Source organism: Fusarium falciforme, chromosome 13 (genome assembly GCF_026873545.1).
Source record: "Fusarium falciforme chromosome 13, complete sequence".
NCBI lineage: Eukaryota > Fungi > Ascomycota > Sordariomycetes > Hypocreales > Nectriaceae > Fusarium > Fusarium falciforme.
In genome coordinates this window covers 1,170,610-1,194,804 of record NC_070556.1, presented here as the reverse complement: position 1 = coordinate 1,194,804, position 24,195 = coordinate 1,170,610, and the positions used below count along the sequence as shown (strand labels likewise).

Genomic DNA, 24,195 nt, shown 5'->3' with positions numbered 1-24,195 from the left:
TGTTTTTGTGGGCTCGGTAAACTGGGTCGACCGTCTACGGAATTTCGAGTTTGAACGAGATAATGTCGGTCTAAGCGATAATAAGGATTGGGACGAATAGTTAGGCGATAACCTTTCTCTATACGCGACGGCCATCTAGTCCCCTTTCTGTGTCGAGATGAGCATGTGTCATTGTCTCTACGTCCGTGGAGTGCCCGTGAAAATTGATGATCCCGCCGCCGCTATGAATGCAATAGCGAAGGGACAGATCAACTATATATCTCTTCTGGACCCAGTAGCCGACTTTGGGCAGACAGTAACTTAGAGTTTACGTGCCGATAAAACCCGATCTATTAAGCGATCTATGAGAGTAGCCTATGACGTCGCGGCGATAATGCTACTTCACTAAGAACTTCTAGACGAGTAAGTATATCAAAGGAATTATTTGAGGTTTCCCTGAGTACGCAGAGGACGCATTAAATCTTCCCCTAGACTATAACCGTGCTCACGTATGAAACGCGTATCTATGCCCCGTGTGCTCTAATATGTAATTAAGCCGGCTGCTTTATCGCTTTCTTTCTTAACCTAGATGGCTTGACACTAATCCCAGATACATAGGGAACTTAAGCTGATCATCACAGACTGGTACGTACTGGGGTTAAATGCACATAGAGCACTTGATAATTAAACCAAAGAGCAGAAAGAAATATAGACGGCCTAATTAGTTACCTATATCTTAGACCCCCTGACCCCTGAAGTGCTAGTGGATTGGGAATAAACATAGGGAATTCGTCTCCGAATCTATTTAATTTCCTCGTAAAAGCTTATTTATAATATTATTGTTAATGATAGAGTCGTAATATATACCATAAGAATATTCTTAATTCCATATATAATAGATGCTGTAACTATGGTAACCCTAATATTACTAGGCGGTAGTATATAGCCTTTTGAGAAGGATATGAGACGCCTGATCCTTAAACGCTAATAGTCCCCGGCCTAAGTTAGTGGCCTCTAGTAGCATGGCCACTTTATGTTCCCTTTTATTAGCCTCCCCTGATAGCTTAACCGCCTCCTCTTCCCCTTCTTTAGCCCTCTCACTAGCAGTTGCGATCTATGTTGCTATAATTCGTTTGATCTTATCCCTTTGAGTCGCATAGGCTGCATATATGCAATCTTTGACTATCTTTATTAGGTTGGAGGATACTATGCTTAGGTCGGCGTCGGAAGCTAGCGTAGATTTAGTAGTCTGGGGCCCCTCGAGCTTGCTAATTAATTTATTCTCTAAAGCAAGAGGGGGTGCCGGCGCCACTACCTTCCATCTCCTTTGAGATGGTATTGATAACATCCTCAAACTCCTTTCTCACCTATACTGCTCGCTGAACTGCCATGGCGTGAGCAGATTTCGTAGCCTCGACGTGGGGCTAGGCGGGTTCCATGGCCTTCGTCTCTTCGGGATATCGGTTCCGCAAATGTTTGAGGGTATCTAGAGTGACTAGTTTCTCGAGAAAATAGTGATCAAGAAGACGTCCATTCTGGTATGGCGAGCCGCCGCCCTTGTTGTCAGCTATCGAAGGCTAAACATGCCCTTCGCTCTGGTCTTCTCCCTCATTGGCCGCTTGCAGCTCTAGTAGGAGTAGGGAGGTCTCTCTCGTAGCGAAAGAGATGGCATATCGGCTTGGAGTATTTCATCTAGAAGATCTTGCCTAGCCTTGGTTGGATCTAACCGCTTGTTGATATCGTGACCCTCTAGTAGACGTCGGAAGCAAACGAGCGCAAAGATCCCATAACTGATACCGTCTGCTTGCTGTACATAATTCTGGAAAGGTTAGCTAGATCATAAAAAGGTGGCGAGCAACGCAGACTTTCAGCTCTAAACTTAAGTGTAGGCCGGGTTGACATTTCTGCAACCATCGGCCTAGAAGTGACGCGACCTTCTTGGGACGCGAGGATTCCTTAGCCAACGAGTCGTAGAACTCGCAATGAACATAAGGTCACAGTAGTTTTCAAGACGATGAGCGTCCAATGTCCAGGGTTGCGGCGATGCAAAGGGATCTAGTGAACTTCATCTTCTTTGGGGAAAACTTGGGCTTCATGGATAGCAGAGGATCATCGACTTGGAGCCACAATGGGCCAAACAGGTGCCGGTTTTGTGTTGGGAACAGGCCGAAGCAGAATTGAAACAAGAGGTTGACGGTTTCGCCCCCAAGTGAAGCCTCGCTCTGCAGATCCAAAGTGATTCTCAGTGCTCGAAGTCGCGTCAATTGTTTCTCCAGTCTCGATGTGCGCCGCTGTTCCGGAAACTCGGTCCGGCGGGTAAGGTCGACAGCCAAGGAGGCGGCCTTGCGTTTTCTGAGCCGTGAACCCCGTCTGGCCGATCCCAGGCCTGCTGGAAGAGTCTCGCCCGCGTCGTTGGTGTCGCTAACGTCCGGATCGGTATCCCCTCCTGCGCCACTGACGTCGCCAATGCCTGAAATGGTGTGCTCTACATCGTTGTTGATGTCGTCAATGTCTGGGTTGGTGTGCTCTCTGACTCCACTGGTGTTACGATCCTCATAGTCGTCCATATCTCGCCAATGTATGGGCTGGAGATGCTGTACTATTAAGCACTCGCCTTGGCTGCCACCTCTCTCATTCTTGGGATAGCCTTCGTTCAGGTAGTCCTCGGCCCTCTGGTACACTTCGACCGTCAGCCTCGGGCTACCTAGGTCTTCTATTGCCTTTGGTAAATGGCCATTCTCATCCTATAAGCTTTTTAGCTCGATACCCTTCTCCGATGCTAATTCGGAGATACTTTCCAACGCTTGGAGGGCCTGGAACTTGATGACTTCGTTTCGATGGTGCTTCAGCACACGTTTTGGGCACCATCCCGACCCCCCAACATAACCTCTCCAATCTGCCGACGCAATCATCTTTCTTGCGAAAGTAGTCAGAGGTCTTGTCACCGTGTTCCGCATGCATGGGCCATGTTTTACTGGGGGTCGCCTTTCCCAGCGACTTGGGGAACGACACCATAAGCGTGTTATCGGGATCTTATTACGGAGAGGGCATAGGGTTGGTCAAGGTCAAGACGTGAAGAATGAATGGAAGAATGAGTTAAAAAAGGATACAATAAAAATTGACATCTTAGTGCCGCCGATGGATGAGCGAACGATAGAGGGCTCAAGCTTGCCACCCTAGGTTTTTGAAGAAATCGACAGTTGTAAAGAGGGAAATCAAAATAATGCGTCACTCGGTTGACCGTGCAGCGCGACCCTTGTCTAATCACACCAGCAGGCTAGGCAAGATTCGATTCTCCGCCTCCGTCAGTCATTAGACAACACAAATCCCGGCTTCAGGGTGGCGGAGAGTGGGGAAGCAAGGGATATTACCCTGAAAGAAACGAGGCGTTGTTGGCATGCTCAGTCTGAGGAGCTCCGGGTATACCCGGGGGCTGGCTAAGTTGGCCTTAAGCCGCAACCCTCTCTTTATCAGAGAGGGGATGATAGTGTGTCAGTTAGGTTTCCTAGGGTGATAAACTAAGCCGTGCTGGGTTTATATTGGGAGAGGATTATGGCGCGCTAAGCGACTGAGCTTTGTCATGTCTAGTAACGTGCTTAAGGCTGTTGAGTATAATAAAGTTGTATTGATAGCTAAAGTAGCTGTTATATAGAAGAGTGCAGTGAGTATGTGCTATTTATATTAGGGCTCCTTGTGAGGGGCTCATGGTTCCCGCGGGATCCTTATGATCCTGGAGTGCCGTGATTCTGTAACCTGGTGAGCCAACGGTGAGTAGTGAGAAATTCGGGAGAAACCCGACGATTATTGTTTTATTTTCTTTAATTTTGTTAAATAAAAAAAGAAAAGAATAGGAATGGAAAACAGCCAAGTCCTCGGGCTTGATCCTAGTCTCACTATGCTTACTCTCTATCGTTATCCTTCGGGCGTAGCAACGGGCATCTGTTGTGTCGTCTTAAATTCGTTTATGTATTTATTGAGACTGATCATAATGACCTAGGCCAACTCAGCGTTACTCCGCACGTTAGGGGAAAAAATACCCTCTGTATTCCCACTCTTGATCTAGAATGCGGCTATACTTGTCTCGCAATATCATGAAGTCCTCAATCGCCAGTCCTTTACCCTCAAGCAGGTTTGACCAGGAAATTCCATTGTATAGTCAGAGATGGTCTGCCTCTAAGCGGAAGCGGCTCCCTGTAACTTGCATAAATTCTCCCTATATGATCTGACTCTGAACAGCTGAATACTGGTCGTCATAACGATGGTGGAACTGGTCTGGTTCACCTCCTAGTTGTTTAAGTGAGCCACGCAAGAGAACAATGAGATGGTGAGCCTCTTGGTAGTCAAATGAATATGGCTCTAATTTCTTATCCGTCTGGCAAAATGATGCCAGCAAGGAACCCTTGTTCCGGGATAGTATTTCTTTAGCCTCGACGTAGCAATAGTCCTCGAGCAGACCGAGGCCCATGATTTAGAGTCATAAACAAAATATGCGTCGGGTATGTCTATCTACTTTCTAAAATGATATGGTTAGACTTTGTCTTCCCCGAGTAGCTAGTGTTCTTAGGTGGCCTTGTTGATGCCCTACCTCGGCGCTGCGTCTGAGTATTATCTACTCTATCGACGCCTCGTCCGCCATAGATTAGGACTGAGCTTCATATAGAAATAAGATCAAAGCCATTATTATATATGGTGTAGACTTGGGCTAGAAACCACCGGCCTCTGGGGGGTGGGTTAATAGGGCGTGAGTTGCAGTGTCGGGCTACGTGGTGCTGTGCGATTAGCTAGCTGCGGAGTAATGAGCCCTAGTAACCAGAAACTTACCTGTATTTAATTGGTTTTAGCTTTGCCGCGGAATTCAGCTTAAGATATCTCTAATTTGTATCAAGACGATCAAGAACCCTCAAATGGCCTCTAACTGGGTGATCCGTTGCTCTTATGCTTAATGTATGCTCTGAATTCGGACGTGCTTTGGCTCTGTCTATGTAACCCAAATGATAGGCCTTGATCGTGTAATTATCTACGGCCATTTCATGACTTGTGCTCGTGCACGAAATAATATTGAGAATCTGCGACTTGTTTTAATAGCAAGGAAGCCTGGCTAATTCCGGACGTTTCAGCTTTGGCAGCTGTTCTTCGAAAAGCGATGATCAGAATTGTCTCTGCAAGGAGCACAGCTTGGGATAAATGAATAGGGTTTTTGGCCGTCTTGTGTTAGGTTGCAGGGGGGGTCTGAGGAAAAGAAGACAGACGGGGTGATAGAGTGATCCGGTTTTACTATTTTTGTCAGAGCATGCAAATGTATAAAGTTCTGATATCTATTAATCTCATCGCTGTATCTTTCACTTTAGTATACTAATGTTCATAGTTCGGATAATTCCTCATACCTATTATTTAAACTCTCAGACCATAATCCAAGACGAGAAGCCCGCGGTGATGTTGCGTCAGCTAGGATATGGCGCGGGCAAGTTTGCGGAGGTAAGCAGAGAATGGCTTATTTCACTCGAGTAGAATAGATACTAATAGCTCTTGCAGCCGTCGTCTCTGCTTCGGGAACCTAAAACAACCAATCATCCCGACCGAGATAACAATGCCACTTTATTGATGAGCTCGAAGAACCTCAACGGCCTTTCTACCGATGGTCGCCTCGAAATATTCCGCAAGTATCTGGTTTCTGAAAAGCTAATTAAGATATAAGAGCCTATTTCCTGGTCTGATGAAGGCCCAATGAAAAAGTTTCTGCTCTTAAAGCAGTCGCTTAGCGAAGATAAAGCCCAAAGATACCTTATTTAGGAGGCTAGGAAAGTCTTCTATGAGGAAAACGCCTTTATTATCTCTCTGGATGGACTTAGCCGCTTTTTGAATGATACTCTGGGTGGCTGGATTGATGCTGTTCCAGTGGAGGTGCTTGTGCGGAAGCTCACCGTGCTTGTCGAGAGGCACGAGTGTCAGTGTATACGACTGACAGAATGCATGTAGCATACTTGCAATTTGGCTAAGTTCCCTAACCTGGAAATGATTTCGTTTAAGTGGAGTACGATTATAGAAGCATCGGAGGTATACCACACTGAGGAATAAGCTATGTTGCATCGTCGCATTAACGACGACCTTCATGGAGACGACACGGAGGACGTGGATAATTTAGACTATTCTGATGATTCTGAAGCAACTATAAGGTGGTCCCCATTAGATGATGAGACCTGGATTTTAGTGAACCAGATGAATTAGATGATAGGATTTGAGGCTGGCCTCCACTAAGTAGATGGTGCCAGTGATAACTGTTTTGTAGAAAGAATAACACTAACCCGAATATATTTTATTGCAAAACAGGGAGTCCACGGTTGGTCTTTGGCCACTCGTAGTATATTCGAATGCTTTAATAGATGCAGCACCGTGAACTACTATATCGCTAATCTCGTTATCCACTCGTTCTTCCTTCTGTATCTCTAAGAATTCTAGACTCTACCGTGGTCGGCATGTACTATCTACCACTGTGGCCAGGCAAGCCAACAGGTGCTTGCATGTATGTAGGTATGTATCTATCTATGTGTGTATGTGTATGTGTATTTGTCATCCAGGGGATTATCGGCCCTGAGAAGTCCCATACTGGGGCATAGGACGTGCTGATCAATGAGTCTCTATCTAGTCTAATTATATGATGCCGTTGAGTAAGGGAGGTGGATTAGTGACTTAAGACCTTCCTCATTTATATGCATTTTCTATAGAAGACGTCAATGGACCGCCCTATTTAGTATGTTACTAGCACAGAAGGCGCATCGTATCAAGCTTGCTACCCGTCAGTAGGAGGATCAGGTGCAGCTGGGAAATAGCAGCCGCGAGACAAACCTGCTGTCAGGGAGGCTGCGGTGAACCCGTGAGCATGGCCGCTCGGGGCTGCCCGCGGGGAGTCACGGCCAGGGCGTCGAGGCGCCCTTTATTTGGCCGAGCCAGTAAGAGGTAAGAATAGAAGACAAAATAAAGTAGCCTGAAAAGGAAGGATGGAAGGAAGGAAGGAGGGAGGGACGTGAATGCGTCCCGGGTCGGTCTCGTCTAGTAGCGACGGCAAATCTTTTCGAAGAAGACGAATGTTCTGTATAGGTTAATGAATTTGATTAAATACTTTACTATTGCAAGGTCGACTGCTATATCCTGTGAGGGGGATTAGTCTCACCGATGACGCGGCGGAACCTTTCTGCAGTAGAAGATATGATCTGGCTGCTTTGCGTCGGTTGCACGAGCAGACCACCCGTGCTCCCCTGTGGCCAAATCGCCCATAATAAGCGGCAAAATCCCCATGGAAAGATGTCGCTGCAAGCAGATGGTGCAATGCTGTGCGCGGGAGCGAGGGCTCCGATGGACAGCCAGTGGTCGGTGGTAGCCCACTACGCTTCGAATGCTTCCTGTAGATCCTATCTCGCGAGCCATCGTAGGCTCGCGCAAGTGTTGGCCAAGCACCATCGGGATCGGGCAGTGAGGATACCGCTTTTACTAGTTTATCAGCTTGTCCGTTGCCGGGAATGCTGGTGTGGCCGGACAACCAGCGCACCTGTGTAGCCCCATGCGATGCTGCTAAGGCCCGGAACTCGAGGAAGACATCCTAAGAGAGGTCAGACGGCGTACCTTGCAGTCATGTGGTGGCCGCGAGGTTGTCGAGGTAGATGATGATGTCTCGTGTTGCTACTTCTCGGAGGCTTAGGGCGGCCTTCAGGCCTTCTAACGCTCCCGTGGTCTCAGCATCAGATACCTCCGCCGGATCAAGGCGACCTAATCCGTCCAAAATCGGGAGGTTGTTCTGGTGGATGATGAAGCTGTAGCTGGCTGCCACTTCGAGAGATAGAGAGCCATCCGAGTAAACGACCATGGTGAGCGGATTCAGTGACCGAACCCAATGGAGGAAGGCCTCGGCGGTTTCTTGTTTCGCTGCTGTCTGCAGAGGCTCCATCATCCCTTGGTTAAAGCGCTGCTGAACGAGTGTTGGTCGTACACAGAACGAGAGAAGCTCACCAGTACGTCGAAGACGTGTCTTGAAGCTGCTCCCTGCCGGGGCTTGATAATTGTGGTTGACAAGATCGTAATACACAGGTTGTTTGGGCAGGAGCGTTCGAGCCGCCAGAGGGTGGGCTTCGTTGAGGGACTTGAGAGGGACTTGAGTCGAGATGAGAACCGAAGCCGCCGTGCTTCGAGAAGCTGGGCGACTGGTGGTATCCCGCTTTCCCGGTGGGGGGCGGCGACGGGTGTTGTCTTCCAGACAGGAAGTATGGCCCGCACGGGCCGGTTCATCGTCCCGCTCATTCTCTGTATGAGATGCTAGTTGCTCGACGGTGGGTCTTTGGGCGGTTGATTCCATTGTGGCCGGGTTCTGCCTGGGTTCCAGGCCTCGGCACCATAGAGCAGGACTGGCTCGACATATGCTCTGACAGCACTTCGTATGGTGCTCGGTGGGGTGCCATGTTTCTTGTTGGCGAGTCCTCGCAAGTGGTAGGCGACGGCCTGTACCTTGGCCGCCTATCTCTCGAAGTGGATTCGGAATGATAGCTTGCTGTCGAAGCAGAGGCTTAGCCCAGCACAGGGCCGACTCGGGACGCTTCACGACACCACCGTGACGTATGGCTGGGGCGGTCCTAGGTTTACTGCGGGAGAAGTGCATGAATTCGGTCTTCTTTGGGCCGAAGGGGCCGAAGGGGCCGAAGCGGCCCCAGGGATTGTCCAATCGGAATATGGGTTCCGTGGAGAGCAAGAATAGGATTGGCGATACTGGCAATCCCGTGTTGGAAGAACTGAAAGGTCCTCCTCAACTTCAGGGTCAGGGTTAAAGTTAATGGTTTGATGTCCTAAAACTTAAATTGTAGGACCGTTATCTAGGACTCTACAAAACCCGAATCCTGGACGGAATTAGTCTAAGATATAAGGGTCCAAGGGTCCGGTCCTTCGACTACGAGTTAATAACAACAATAATAACAGCTAGTTATCATGTGTACTCAGCGTTCCTGTACAATCCAACAGGTGGCGGCGGCGGCGGACGTGTGTCCCTATAATATATGCCACACAGCTCGGAGAAGCTTGACTATGATGTTGTCTGATCCTGGAGAAGTGTTTCCTGTATGGAGGGTCACATATTGCGCCTCCTATAGGGATCCTGGATATTGTCCTCTGCGGTTTATCGCTCTAGCGTGGCTGGTCGGAGTGCGTTCGCCTTGTCTAGCTGCGTTTCGTGGACGACGTCATCAACCCGCAGCGGTGGTGGCTGGAAGGCCCCTGGGAACTTTAGCCACCGAATGGCTCTGAAAACAGAGCTACTATGGGGGAAATCGTCGATGAGGCTCCGACAGAAGATTATTTTGGCTCGACAGACCACGCGGTGAAAGTTTCTCTTCGCAATTTGAACTTCCTAGTTGAAGCCGAGAAAGTAGAGCTTTCTTGTTGCGCGAAAGCCGGCTGCCGCACCAGCATACTTCTCTGTCCACTAGGTAGCAGTGCGTGCTCCCTTCCGTGTAGGTCGGCCGGCTACTTTCGCTGCCGATATTAGGAGATTCACGAGCGCGGGGGCAAGCTCGTCGAGCTCCGGTGGAGTCGAATCTGCGCGAGGGATTCTAGCAGTCCCGAGATCTACGACGTCCACGAATTGCTTGAGCTCGTCGTCCGTTTTTCACTTGAATCTTGCCCGGTTATATCCGGGCTGGTCTCGTGTGGGGGAGAGTGAGGCTGGGGGTGAAGTGGTCAAGCTCGTGGCGAGATGATCCTCAATCGTGGCTTCGGCCAACGGGGTTTGTTGGTGAAGTCAAGGTCAATGGCGTTCCCGTGTGGGCTTGTTGGGACATCTGGAGTATTAAGTAGGTCAAGGCCATTTTCCAATGCCCAGCCTGCAATATCTTTGGCCCGGTCAGTAGTCTGTCCTGCCTACCAAGTGTGGTGTCTGGTGTTGAAGTTGCCGGCCACCAGACAGTGTTCTGGAACAGACCATCGCAGTAGATTGTTCACCTCATCCTTATCGTCACTCTAACAACAGAAGTTGACAATTGTCATTCCATTGGCTGTGAGCCAAAGCATATCTCGAGTCTGGAAGGGTCGGGTCTGGTCTGCGGAGAGCCGTGGGCTTCGTCCGACGTAGGTATGCCATGACCCTAGGCCGAGTATCGCTATTATGAAGCAATACTACGGGAGTCGAAGATGATATGTTGTTGTTAAAAGGTCTAAGTTACATGTGCCTGAGAGGAGCATAGCTCTTTACCTACATACCTAGGATCTACCTACCCACATCCCAGTAACCGGCAGATCGGGCCATCTTAGCTACACAGTCTCAACACGTTACCATCCCATGTCTCGACGGGTGTGAATGTGTGGCATGCCGAATGAGTCGGGTGATGAGGGGTCTCGTCTCTGGCATTCAGTTTCGGGTAACAATAGGAGGCGGATCACGCTCATCACAGTGCCTCAAGCATTCAGCATTCAAAGACTCATCAGATGTTATCCTGTCTCATACCGGGTGTTCAACACAGCCAACCCGGCGGAGGCCCCATCCCGTGTTACAACCCACCCCTTCCCGTTCAGAACACCGACCAGCCCCCACCGCTCCCATAGGCATACATGGTCATAACCTTGCCGCTTCCATTTCCTCACTCCATCTTGTCGTCCGCCGCCGTCGAAAGGATTTCGTTCGATCGCTTTTTTGCTGGCCTTTGATGTTGTCCAGGGCTGAGAAGCGACATTTGACGTTTCCGGGTCTGGGGTGTACGTGGCAGCTGGTCTTGACCTGTTGCCAATTTTTTCTCGTCCTGATTGTTCTGGCTGTCGAGATTTTCATGTCTCTGTTGCTGCTGCACCTCGACCGTAGTATGAGGGGCGGCATCGCCTACAACTGATGCCACACCGAAGTCGTTAGAAGTAGCGCCAGCCTGCTCTTTCTCATCCTTGTTGGCGATTGATACACCCTCTATTTCCTTCCTGACCAAGCTTTCGAGCTCTATCAAGGCTTCTCTTAGCTCTTGGACGCTGGGAGCACTCCTTCCTTGGCGAAGACACCCCGTAGCAGCTTTTGGCGATAGCACAGCCACAGACTCCAGAGGCACCTTGAACTTGTCAAGGTTTATTTCTGGCGCGCCATCCTCCTCGTTTTGGCCGGCTTCCTGGGCCTTTGAGACCGCTTCAATCCTGGCTTTGAATCGAGCTAGCTGGATCTGTCGTAGGTAGCGTCGCGCAAAGGTTCCTGCTTCGATAAAGGTATTTTGCTCCTCTCGGTTATAAGAGGGGTTCTGGTTCTCGGAGTCTGCATGTTGCGCTGCAAGCAAAGGCTTCTCGAGCAAGTTAGACACTTCCGTTTGTAGAGCTTTGGGAATGTTCTTCGCATTTCCACGAAGACGCCATGAACGATCCGTAGAAGCCATAGGAGACTCAACTGCTGTTTTGAAGAGGATGAGGAAACCAATGGTGGAAGCCAGTGCCAGTGGAGATGAGGGAAGAAGGGCGATGAAGAGAAAAGGAAAGCCGGGGGAAGCTTTAGGTTCATATATGCACCCGGGGAGGGGGACTCGATGTGTAAGTGAGCTAGGTACGAGGAGTGTCCTTGTACGGGGGGGAATCAGTGCGCCGGAGGAGACTGCACAAAACATAGCATCCTCATTGACGGGTCAAGCGCCTCCCCTGGCCGCGACGGTCCACCCTCGTATGTTTTCCTCCGGACGGAGTGCCGATGGCTTCTCGTGAACTTATGATCTCAGCCGACCTCCCAGTGAGAACAAACCCGAAAAACCCTGCCGATCAAACGAGCTCAAGGGATCCGTGTGCAATATAGACTAGCACAAGACCCTTGTAGTCCATACGAAGGCCCGAGATGAAGTGGCCCGAGACAGACAGGCGTTCAGTTGGTCGACACTCACGCCCTGGAATATCTGGATCTGCCTGGTTAATAAGGCTCCCTTAAGATATACAAATACCGCTCTTGCCGGAGAGAAGTTGTGGAAGACGTGGTTGCGTCGGTCAAGGAATAGTTTGTTGATGATGGTAACGATCTCAGCGCATCCATGTACCAGGCAATTCAAGAGGATTCTTCTGGATGGGTGGTACCTTTCTTAATATACTCGCTGACTTGATAGACGCTGAAGACCAGCGGAGACGACTGGATCAGGGCGTGCGTCCATGATCCATTCTCTAAGTTGGGCCCCGGCATTATCGGGGACAGCATCCGCGGAAGTGGCCTCAACCTTCCCATCCAAGACCTTGGGGAGAGCTTTCGAGTCTTCTACTCAAGCAAATAGACAATAAATAAAAAATAAAAAATAAAAATGGAACAAAGAAAGTTACCGTGCTTACATGAAACGGGTCCCGTCGCCCTTAAGTAAAGGCGCATCCAACACGACCTCATCTCCCTGCTTCGTCGGCCCCATTCCTCTTCCCGCTCCCCTCTTGCAATGACATAGTTACCGAATTCTGCAACATGGTCACAGTCCTCGGCCGTCTAGTCTGCATCAACAAGCACGTATCCCACCGCTAGACCCTACGATGGTGCACATCTCTGGAACTACTCAAGCGGAATTCTGAGCCTCTTCGGCATGTCTCCTTTCAGCGTCAGCTCCTGGTTACCACGTGGGACGCAGTGCCCCCGAGGAAATACTTTTGGTAATGGTGCCTACGTCGGTCTTTGCGAAAGAATTTCTTTTCGCACGGACTGCATGGAAACTCCGGCTCCCCGTGGGCGCGTTCGTGTCGTCTAGTGTCTGTTGATCAGACATGTCCGAATGGCACGGCGAAGAGCAGGGATTGCCAAACCTGAGGTTCTGCTCGTGTGTAGATCTTGAGAGGTCAAAGGTCGAGCCTACTGTAACAGCATCAATGATGAACGCTTACCTTACCGCATCGGTCGCATGTGTGAAGAGGCTGGCCCCGTAGCGCCTTGCTGGGTTTCTTCGCCTTTGGGGTGGGTTGGGAGCTGGAGGTATCGGTCATGTTTGCTGTTCTCAACCCAGAATTGGAACTTGGGGTACTGGTCACTCGTGTCAGGAAGGGCCCAACTATTGGGATCCGTTGTTTTGACGGATCAATGGCTATTCCAATTCATTTGTGGCGAGAATGTGGATGTCTTCTTGTCAATAAGTTTCCGGTGGTTAGCACTAGTGTTCCTCAATCAACACAACATGCTCATTAACAGGAATGGCGTTTATCCCTCCCAGGAGCAGGGGTCTTGCGCACAAACTGGGCCATGCTCCCCCCGATTCGCGCACCTTCACGCTCCCATGCCTCACCGTCCAACTTGCCCCCGAAGGGCCAGATGTCAACCCTCCCGTCATTCCTGACCCGACATCGCTTGTGGATAGCGAACCAGCGGTGCCTAATCTCGAGACGCATGAGCAAGTGTCAGCACAGCACATTGATAACGGGTTCCAGCCTGAGCAGCCTGTTGATATACACGTCAATGAAGCCGATCAGGCCCTGACCGACCACCCGTCTGACGCCGACGGCCCGACTGGCAGCCCAGAGGTCATACACATCTCTGATGACCCACTGGAGGACAGTGGTGGTGGTGTTGACGAATATGCCTCGTCAGCAGTCCCCAGCCAGAACGTCAGCGAGACTGCCGAGTATGTCGACCCAGAGCACGGTGTGATTAGGCATCTGCGCCGCCTCAACTCCCTCCCTATCGAGAGCGCCCAGCATTCGCGCGGATGTTCTGCCTCGATCCGAGCTCCATCACGCCAAAGACATGGAAGCGCCTTCTGGGTACACGCCTCCCCCTCAGACTACCTCAGCTTGTGTACCTGTTCCACGTGGTGACCAGGGGACGGGATCACTCCGACCTGCGCGACCACTACCTCACCGATACGATGCCCAGTGGGAAGACCATCGCAACCTGGGCATTTATGGTACTCACACGCACAATCCAGCTCATCGTCGTCCACGTCAGGAAGAATCCTCATCTCCACTGCCGGTCCAACACGAACGAAGGACACTCGCGTCGCCCAGCTCGGAGACGCTTCCGGTGTCCATTGCCTCTGCGAGCATGACAACCCGCTCGGGGGCCTTGCGCGACACGCGGCGCGCGGCGTCGACGTACAGGACTTTCCGAAGGGCCTGAAACGGAATTGGCTTGAGCGGTGGGTGAGATACGTCTAGGATACGTTCGGCGAACCAAACCGTCCCCTATGTGGCCGGGTTGTTCTCCACAGCTATACACTCGCTGAAGGCGATCGTTTGGAGCCGATCCACACGCCGTCCCCTCCCATGCGCGCGAGTGAGTTGCTCCTAAATGTGCACCTCGAATCGACCAGCAGGAAGACTATCAAGCTGCCCGGCGACAGCCTGCCGAAAACATTCGACGATTTGCTAGCGAAGACGGAACTTGACGAGGAGGAGAATGCCATAGCCTACCGGTATGCACCGAGGCCACCACGAAGGCGCGTATAATGCCGACTCAAAAATGGTGTATTGTGATAACTTAGGCGAAGTCTATCTTCGCGATCACTCGGTACTCCACAAAGTCCTCGCCGTTGATGGTAATAGTATTCCCCTGTGACATCAACATGCCGCTGAGGTACTCATTTCCCCGGCGAGTATAATCAACACCCCCGTAGCTCTTAATGTTCTCAGGCTTGGACTGGGCATTATTGCTCCGCTCTAGCTTAGCATTCGCCTTAGGTCCATGGCGGGATTTTTGTACCAACTTTCCAGATCTGAGTAGTGAATCCGACTCGGTTTCGTGAGGTCTGCTGGAGGCTTTCGTGCCACTTGGATCCTCATGCTTCCACTCGCTGATATGCTTCAGAGACTGTCCGCGACCACAGAAGTGATCATCGATGTGGTCACATCGTTTGGCCCATGCAGTCCCCAGCTTGCTGATGTCACTGATCTCGATCATCTTGGTGCAAAAGCCGCACCAGAACCTACCATCGCGATTGCAGTCCTTCTTAGCCTGGCAATGCTGGCCGCTTTCGTGTCTCTTCCAGTCGTGTTTGCTGCCAAAATCGATTTTACATTTGAGGAACGTGCAACCGTATGGCCTTGCGTGTCTCTTCAGATGTTTCCTAAGATTGCATGTTAGTGGAGCAAAGGAGGACTTGTCAGGGCTGGGCAGTGCCTACTTGAGAATGGATTTTCTGTAGAATGTCTTTCGGCAAACTGTGCATTCATACCCCTTTTTTTCTTGGCTTGTCCTAAACGCCACATCCTGTTTTGACGCATCATTCTTGGATCTGGCAGAGTAATCTTTCAGGTTGCCTTTGATGCAATATTTGGGGGTCTCATCGACGATCTGTTTCGTAGACTTCAGGCTTGGACCGACTGAGTCCTTCATGGCTTGTACTGGAGGAGTTGGTATCTCATCAGGGGTGTCATCTGCATCAGCCATTCTGACATCAGATCGATAAGATTCCTGATTACCCGGGCCCTGGGAACCAGACGCCTCCATATGTAATTGGTTATCCTGTGGAGCTTCCTCCACGGGCATTGATTCGGTCCTGCCTCGCAGTTCAGATCCAGAAGAATCATTGCCGGCTCTAGGGAGTTTCTGTTGGATCGGGTTTGCTGTTTGCCAACGGGTAGAGGGGGCGGAAAGACGGTCAAGATCCCATAAGGGAGGTTTACTAGAACCTATGAGCACGAGTTGGGGAGATGGGCCAGTAGGCTTCAACATACCGATAGTGATACATACTGAGATCATCATCAGCATCATACTTTTTTCCATGAATGCGAAGCAGGTGCTGGCGGAAGTTATCGGCTCTAGACCAGACCTTGTGCTCCATCGCACAGCCATCAAGATGGCACTTGTACAGGCAACCTCCATCTGAGAAATCCTTATGGACGCCCCTCTTGTGCCTGATGAGGTCCGCATGAGTGGGAAAGCCTTTCCCCCGCGAGCATCCCTCAATAGTACAATTGTACGGTAGGGTATGCCTGAGCATATGTATTCTAAGGGCGTTTAGCGAGCCAGTCTCTGGGATGTAGTACGATGGTCATCTGACTGACGTCAACTTCGATAGGGACGGGTTGTCTTTCCCGCATTGGTCACAGCGGTGGCTGTTCGAATGCTCGTGGGAGGGCAGTTGTGGTTCCATGATGATATTCTCCCCCAGTCACAGCCGGACGACTGGAGGTTGGCGGATCCTAAGATTCACTGGCCAATCTTGGGAAATCAGGTCTATGGCCCCAGTCGATTGAAAGATTTCGAGGATATGCTAGGTGACTGGGAGGAGGTGTTAGCTCTATGACACGATAGAATTCATGTTAAAGATAATGTCCAGAAACAGTCCATACCGATGCAAGGAGCGAAGAACACGAATATCCCAGTATTGAACCCCTACTATAGGACAAGAAATTCGTGCACGAGAATGGGCGATTGGGATCGTGGAAGGTAACCAAGAATAAGGAAGCAGAAGACGGTTAATTACTTATATTTCCGCATCAGAGTCTGCCCGAGGGCTTTCACACTCCAAAAAAAGTCATCTCATAAGGCCCCATGACAGGGGCTTGGAAAGCATTGATGGGTATTAGATGCGTGGTGTCAAGATGGATCCCTGCACGAGGCAAGGGGGGTCGGATAAGACCAGGATAGATGATTAAGTTGATGTGTAATAAAGAGATCTCCGAGCTTGGAAAATACGCCAAAACGAACGTCAGTTGGTCTTGGACATGGATGTGCGACTGCAGGAAGTGCTCGACAATCGGCCGATGGGGTAAGGGAGGGTACAGTAAGGGAAAGACCCGGAGAGGGGCCTGTTGGCTCACCCCGGGGCTTTTGAACCACATGAAGTGTCAGGTATCGCGAAAACACGAAGATAGGGATCTCTCACTTCCCCGAGCCTGATCAGGGCCTTAAACTGCGTTCAAAAGTGGTATTGCCAAACGGCAAGGCTTAAAATAGGGACATATAGAAGGTCCAGCAAGCAGTGGCTTAATATGAGCTATAGCCCGCTAAGGTAGACAGTAATATATTCCGGTTAATTGAGTTTCTCACTAGAAGAGGTTACTGACTTTATCTTGCGCCACGTCACCGTCTCACCAAGCCTCCAAGCTCAAGCGTGCACCGCCATCTCCACTCAGGAATTGTTTCTTTATCCGTCGCCAATTTTACTTCCAAGTTGTCTCGGACAAGGGCCGACTGCAACCAGTAAATCCTGCGGATACTCTCTTTCCACCCAAATTTCCTTGGCTCTTCCGGGCGTAGCTTCCGCTCTGCCGAACAGGGAAGGTCAGACAATGGGTTACGTGGGGTCTGAGGTTATTCGAACCTCATCGCCCGCCTATCTGATTGGACACTGCGCCGTGCAAGAGCAGCGGGGGGGGTGGAGTGAGCGAAAGTGCAAGGGTCAGCAATAGGTGACCGCAGGAAAAGTCAGTTTTGGCTGATGGTGCTTCTTCATGGAATGAAGCCGGGTGAGATTGTCATTCGGAAGGCTCGGAATTATTTCCCAGGGGCTCAGGCTTATGTCTCTAGCATGGTGCACATATGTTCTCACATAATTGATGGATGCACACATGATCAAAAGCAATTGGGGCCCCATAAACCCTTTCTTCAAGTATTAATGGCAGCCCCGGAGATTGCATACGGGGTGGGGTTACAAAGGGGCAAGGTGGGACCTAGTTAGGCAGCATGCTGCACGATATCAGGTGATCTATCAACTAAGTGGTTGGCTTTGATACGAGGGTGGCGACGGTGACCTGTCAGAAAATGGCCAGAGTAGGGAGAGAATCCGAGGCTTAGAGGAACGGAATGTCGGCAATCAAAAACAACCCGACATGTGAAGATTGTTCGCCAAGTATCGGCACTCGCGTCATCCGGAGCGCAGGGCTACCCGTCTGTAACAGATTTTGGTTCCCCACACGGTCTTACTCCCGACTTTAGTTTGGCGTGGACGGAGGACAGGGCTCTAAATGTGTCTCAAAGTCCCTCTGCAAGGGTTCTTGTTCACACCCCCCTTGACAAACTCAGCTTATCACGTTGCATTGGTTGCGTGGGGTTGCATTTCCATGTAGTCGGTAACGAATGGGCTCGCTGCCTCACTGTCTGCGGCTCCGCTTGCCGAAAGTTTTGCGGGGCCTTATTTCAACGACCGCCTTCATCACGGACTCCCCTTCTATTGGGCATGATGCTTCAGTTCAAACTCAGTTGGTGTTTTGGCTTATGCATTTGCCTAAAGCAGATGTATTGGGGGTTTCAAGAGCAATTCTATGCATATTGCCAAGGGTATCGTTGGGTGTCATTAGAGCAGAAACCGACGTCTGATGCGGATAGGAACACGCCGGTCAAAGGCCTGAGACCCAAACGGAAGAACCCTGTGGTTAGACCCGACTTTCCCCCCCCTCATCCGGCGCGCAGAGCTGGATAGCAAAGTTGTGGAGCACGAAGACTACGGAAGTGAGGATCGTTTGTTTTGCAAGTGCCTCTCCTGGGCACCTGCTCGCAACCCCCCAAAGGGGAACCAGTGGCCTTGGATTCCCTTCGTGACAAGCTTTGCTCCGCGGTCATCACTCGCAGACCTTGGAGGTACCCTCCCAGCCGGCATCTGGTGGTTCGGGTGTTCCTTTCTCGTGGGGCCGCTTAGAGGCTCATTTGGGTATTGCAGGAACCGCTCCGGCCAAAACGTGTCCACAGGATATTGTGAGCCACCGCCAGGCAAGGATCCGCCTGTGTTCCAGAACGAGTCGTCCAGCCCACTAAGCCAGGCAGGAAACATGATGGGTATGTTCGCCCCAATCTCCCAGCCACCGGGGGCGTACATCTTGACCGTGGACTTCCGGCCAACTGAACCGGCAACGCGCAGGCGGAGAGTCTCACGATAGATAGAATTCAAAAGAGGCTGATACTCTAGATCATCCATACTGATGAAACCCGATCCATCGAGGCCAGTTTTGGAAAGCTCTCCTCGTACACGCTCGGCGATGCCATCATCCAGTAGGAGATGGAGTATCATCCAAGCGACGGCAGGTATGGTGTCGGCAAACGTTCTGTTGGATGGTTGTTAGCTTGGGCGAGTCAGGCTCAAGGTTGTGGTACAACTGACACGAAAAGAAATCCGAGCATTGCGGTGTCCACACCGTCCTCTGTGAAACCCAGATCTAAGAATCGACCGGGCATTCTCCGGACGTATTTAGATCCCCAAACTGGGTCGTACTCGGCGCTTTGCAGGATGGGATCGTCTAACCTCCGTGTTCTTTGGCAAGAGACCCTCCATTGCCGCAAGCTTTTCAGGATTCTATCACGGGCCCGATAGGATGACATTTAGAGCCATCTAGGCAGCCCAGGAGAGAAGATTGGAAAGGGATCGTAAAAATTCCAAAAGTCTTCATTGAGACGTGGATATGTGGTGAATATATGCTTCCCGTACAACGCCTCGACTTCACTGCGGAAGACTTTGGTCACCACAAAGGTGTACAAGTCAGCAATCACAGTCCAGTCGTCGTTGATTGCAGTTCGTTGGAGCATCTCTTGCTTGAGGTTTCCGATAAACCGGTTGAGAATGGTATTGAGCCCTGGGCCTTGGAGATGTAACACGAAGTCCCTCCTCTGGTGTTCCATGATTCGGCGGCTCGGATCCGGATGGGATGTCGAGAAGCCCAATCGAGCCTCGGATAGAGATATGTTACTATGTTCAAATACTCTGAGGTCCGCGTCGTGCAGGCCAAAGAAATTTCGCAAGGCGGAAAGAAGACTTGGTGTCGGGACGACTTCACGGCCACCTCTGAGCAGCCAGGCGACCTGACCGCCTGGGGACGCCAAGTAGAATCGACTACCCGGGAACAGGACTTGAATGGGGGCATGGCGCAGCATAAATCTAGGGGGCTTAGCGGCTGCTTGCTTTCTGCCTGTACTGAGCACTTACAAAAGTTGCCGTAGAAACGACTCTGGCTGAGCAATCACTGACAAAACGTGGCCGATGAAGGGCAGACTGCCATGAGCAGTGACTGGCTTTTGGCAGTGTACATCAGTCGGAGAGTTGCGACGTTTTATTTTGAGAAACAGCAGAGCAAGAAGACTTTCAAGAACGAACAGACTAATGTAAGGCCATCGGTCGAATCTTGGTTCCAAGACGGCAGTTGGGGGAGGCATGCAATCAGTCCTGAGATTGTCGTATCGCTGTAGCCCAATAAGAGCTTCTCTCGTTGTGAGGTTCGGTCGCTCATGTTTCGGGCACTCCCTAAGGCCGCAGCGATCCTGGATGAGCTCTACTCGCCGTTCAAGCGCGAGTGTAGATGCCGGAGACAAGCCCAGGGCACTGTCAGCAGTGACGACGAGCTGCAAAGTATATCTCCTTACACCTAACCGCCGAAGGTTATTGATATCGACTCGAGGGTCGATGGGAGGTTTGAGAACGTCCTGGTGGAGGCCCAACATCTCGAGCAACAGCGGCATTGATTGCCGAGTTGATTGACGGGGGAGGAAGTGATGGGCGGTATGGCGTCGTTGGAAATAGTAACGAATTTGTTGTTACTACTCGTCTCGGGCGTGTTGGCCATCGAGGCCGGGGATGGCTGCGAGGGGCAGAGTGTAGAGAGTTCGGCTTGTTCTTTTTCCTTCCTGTCTGGCGCGGAGGTCGATTGTGACGTTGCTTGATGGCTCTGCGGCGAGACGCATCGAGGCTTCCTCGAGGGCGAGTGGTCTTGGCCATGGCGATTCTGTCAGGAAAGAGGAAGAGTCGTCGTGCATAAGAGGCTGAATGCTATTGTGAACGTGCGAAGAGGGGGAGGTGGTTCCTATTTGTGCCGACTGTTTTTGGCATCAGGACGCCATGTTGCGTGCGGAGGGAGGGCTTGGGCCATTACGATACTCTCCAAGAAAGTCACCCAGTCCGGCATCCCCATTCAGGCCGATGCATGGCAGAGGTGTCGCATACGAAAAGCAAGTATAATGACACCCATCAGGATGGTTGTTCAGCTCCTCGGGATGACCCCCGGCTCCCCAGAGGCAAGCATAAAATGAAAGCAAACCGAATCTGCATTAGTCTGACCGGGCTCCTGGTCTGTTCACCCGTGCAAGCCCACGATTGGCGTTTCCCCTGGCGTGGTCAACGCAGTATCCACATCGCGCTGTAGCGGGTCCATGTCTGACCAACGTTAGGGTGGGTGTGTCCACTAAGACCAGACACCGCGTGTGTCAAGCGAGATCGACAGACACACATCCAGGCGGTCCCGGATGGCCCCCGCCTTCTGTCGACAATCAAGACGAAGAGTCACATCAGCGAACACGACGCCATTTCATCGTTGCTCAGGGACAGGTACTGATAAACAAGTATGTTGAGGATATCGTCTCGAGGTCCAATGGCCAACTATGTACAGCGAAGAGTAATAATTAGCTTTAATGTCTTAGTGTCTATGGCCCAGGGACCCACACATCATGGTGTTTCTACAGGTAGGGAGGACATCGACTCAAACATCTCAATCAGAACCGCTCCAAGGTTTCCGGCCGACAACAATCCTATGGTCAACGTACACATCCATCTGCTTCAACTGCTTCCGCACTTTGATCGCAAAAAAGTAGGTATCGTCTTTCGACCATTCCAAGACTTGTGTGGTGACATAGAGCAGACGACCCTCCAAATCGTGAAGTAATGCCTCGTACGCAATCCGGCCGACCTTCTGGAGGTCCGGGTCTTTATGCATCTTGCTAATAGGCATCTACATCGCCACGTTGGATCAGCTCGCGCTCAATTTTGGTTCGGCCTAGACTTACTCTCATAACCACCTCCTCGACATCAACAAACCCGGCTTCTTCCATAAGCTTCCTCTGTGCGCCTTCATCCACGATAGTGAACGATCAACCTGTCTTATGTCCCGCCTCTTTGAAGATATTTCCCATCTCTTCCAGAGCGCCCCTAGGCTCGATACTCTCGTTGTCGCTTTTGAGGATGAAGGACTCTTCGTGGCTCTCGACAAGCCCGCCTGGACTGGTGCAACGGAAGGCCTCACCAAAGACGTGAGGCCAGTCCTTGATGCCGCCAGTCAAGTTGCGCATATGAATAAAGCCGAAACATGAATTGTCAAAGTTCCAATGCTGACTGCAGTCGTCGATCTCGCTAAGTCAAATTAGCTCCAGGTTCTATGCAAACTAGGCAAATGTTTTTACAACTGAAGGTTGGGAGGCACCCATTCTTCCCCAATAGGAGACAGATCAGTACCAGTAACCTCAATGTCAGGGTGCTCATCGGCAAAGTTGCTGCAATCATATCCAGCGCTGCCCATAAATCAAATGCAATCAAACAAACAGCCAAACAAATCAATCAAATATGCCAGAATCTTATATCAAATCAAACAAATGGAAAACACCGGATTTGAAATGACATTTGATATATTTGATATAGGGTGTAAGGTTAAGAGTATAACCTGCTAGGCTAGTGAGCGTGCCTTTGCTACTTACCCGGAACCTAATAGATGCCAGAGGGTGGACCCGACTAATTAGAGCTATTTTTCGCGATATCTATTAGTGAGGTACGCTTAATGACAACACATAAATTAGTCAAGGAGAAAGTAGCCTCTTACCCTTCCCGTCCGTTGCCCCCATAATATTAAACCGCGTCGGTGCTAGTCTAGTTACTTCTCCCCGACGCGTGCCATTCCTTCATAATCGACGCCTAACCTGATGGAATCTAATAACATCATGCTCCCTTCCCTACCCTCTGCCTTTGCCCTTCTCCGGCCACCGCGAAATTTGGCGAGTCAATTGGAGCTGACGATGCAGGTGGCTTTACCTGACCACCCTACACCAAGCTTGGAGAGTCGCCGTTGTTCGCCGCATCCATTATCCTCCATCCGTCGCTCGGCATGAGCTACCTGGAGGTGAATTGGGCCTCGGAGGAGCAGCTTGTGTGGGTGAGGGACGTCAAAATCGGACTCTCTGACTACCTCGACCGCTGGTACCGTTGCAACAGGCCGGTGGATGAGCAGTAAAAGGCAATTGTGGAGACTGCGGCACCCCCAAGCGTACCACGGAAAACATCTAAAGGCAGTGTGTTCAAGCAATGGGTCAAAAGCAGGACAGCGAAGACTACGGCGATGGGTAGCGAGCTCGAGCGGTATCTGCGGTTGGAGCCACAGGAAACCGAGGATCCAATTGAGTGGTGGATGGCTCGCCAGGGGCAGTTTCCCATGGTCAGCCAGTTGGCTCTTGATATACTTGCGATACCGGCGATGGCGACTGATTGCGAGGTCGTTCAGCCTGGCCAAGTTGACGTTGACGTCGCAGAGGCTTTCAATGACGACGGAAATACTGGAGAAGTTGCAATGCCTTAAGAACTGGGTCAGGCATGGTGCGGTGAAGCTGGGCCCGATAGCAGGTGGGAGAGATGAGCTCCAGTGGGAGATTGGAAATAGCGGTATGGAGAGCGCGGATGCTGAGATTTGAAGTATTTGAAATATTTGATTAAATATTTCAAACAACAAATCCAGCGTCGAGGGCTATCAAATATCCCAAATATGACCCCGGATTTGATTTGTTTGATTTGAGGGCAGCGCTGCTCTAACACCGGCTTGACAGGCCGTTGGCATGATATCAGCCATGTGGCCGATTATACGAATCCGTGGAACGACCTCAATCATGTTATAGAGCATACGCCCATAATCTCGGTTTCTGAGCACAGGGTTTCCGAGGAAGCGTCTCCCGTCCAAAGCGATTGGGACTCATCCTCGACATTAAGGAATCCAAATCCAAATCCAAAGCAAGATTGCTACCCTGACAATCTTGCGTCTCGCAAACCCACTAGCCGAACTCCCTTAGGCGACAGAGACATCAATGCACAAGCAAAGAAGACGACAAGACATTCAACTGTACATCGTACGAGACATGTCAGCGGCAACGGCGTTCATCCAGCCCAACGGGGCAACAGTCGCGTTAAAAGAATCCAGGAACGGAATCGAATCGCATCCAATAAGCTCCGTGCCAAGCAGAGGGAAGAACAGCTTAGACTTGAGTCCAGGGAGCAGGACCTGGAGCGTATTCAACGCGATCTATCCACCTGCGTGGCCGACCTGTCATTCGAGATATATGAGCTTAAGATGCAACTTCTACAGCACTCGGAATGCAATTGCACCCTCATCCAGAACTACCTCGTCCATGAGTCCAGCTGATATGTGCAGGCATTCGACGAGAAGTCGCAGCGAGCCTAATGTCGGCGGTAGTAGCGCCGGGTGCGACCACAGCAAGGATGAAAATGGGCTAAACCGGGGCTATAATTGCAAGGTGATATGGTGTCATTACAGAGAACCTCGGGAGCGGACGCGTTATCTCAGACCTGGTGCAGTGAT

At 50.8% G+C, this 24,195-nt stretch overlaps 3 protein-coding genes across 3 annotated transcripts; all 3 read right to left on the bottom strand.

Moving 5' to 3' along the window:
- Window positions 1–14,401: 14,401 nt before the first annotated feature.
- Window positions 14,402–15,310, bottom strand: NCS54_01483800 (C2H2-type domain-containing protein; the record flags this gene model as incomplete). Its single annotated transcript, XM_053159963.1, has 2 exons — window positions 14,402–14,987; window positions 15,045–15,310. The coding sequence occupies 2 exons, from the start codon at window positions 15,308–15,310 to the stop codon at window positions 14,402–14,404; spliced, it is 852 nt and encodes a 283-aa protein (XP_053015938.1).
- Window positions 15,311–18,308: 2,998 nt separating this feature from the next.
- Window positions 18,309–18,982, bottom strand: NCS54_01483700 (Hypothetical protein; the record flags this gene model as incomplete). Its single annotated transcript, XM_053159962.1, has 2 exons — window positions 18,309–18,906; window positions 18,963–18,982. 2 exons carry the CDS (start codon window positions 18,980–18,982, stop codon window positions 18,309–18,311), a joined length of 618 nt encoding a protein of 205 aa, XP_053015937.1.
- A 2,351-nt stretch (window positions 18,983–21,333) lies between these two features.
- Window positions 21,334–22,137, bottom strand: NCS54_01483600 (Hypothetical protein; the record flags this gene model as incomplete). Its single annotated transcript, XM_053159961.1, has 4 exons — window positions 21,334–21,573; window positions 21,629–21,663; window positions 21,718–21,971; window positions 22,022–22,137. 4 exons carry the CDS (start codon window positions 22,135–22,137, stop codon window positions 21,334–21,336), a joined length of 645 nt encoding a protein of 214 aa, XP_053015936.1.
- Between the last annotated feature and the right edge of the window lie 2,058 nt (window positions 22,138–24,195).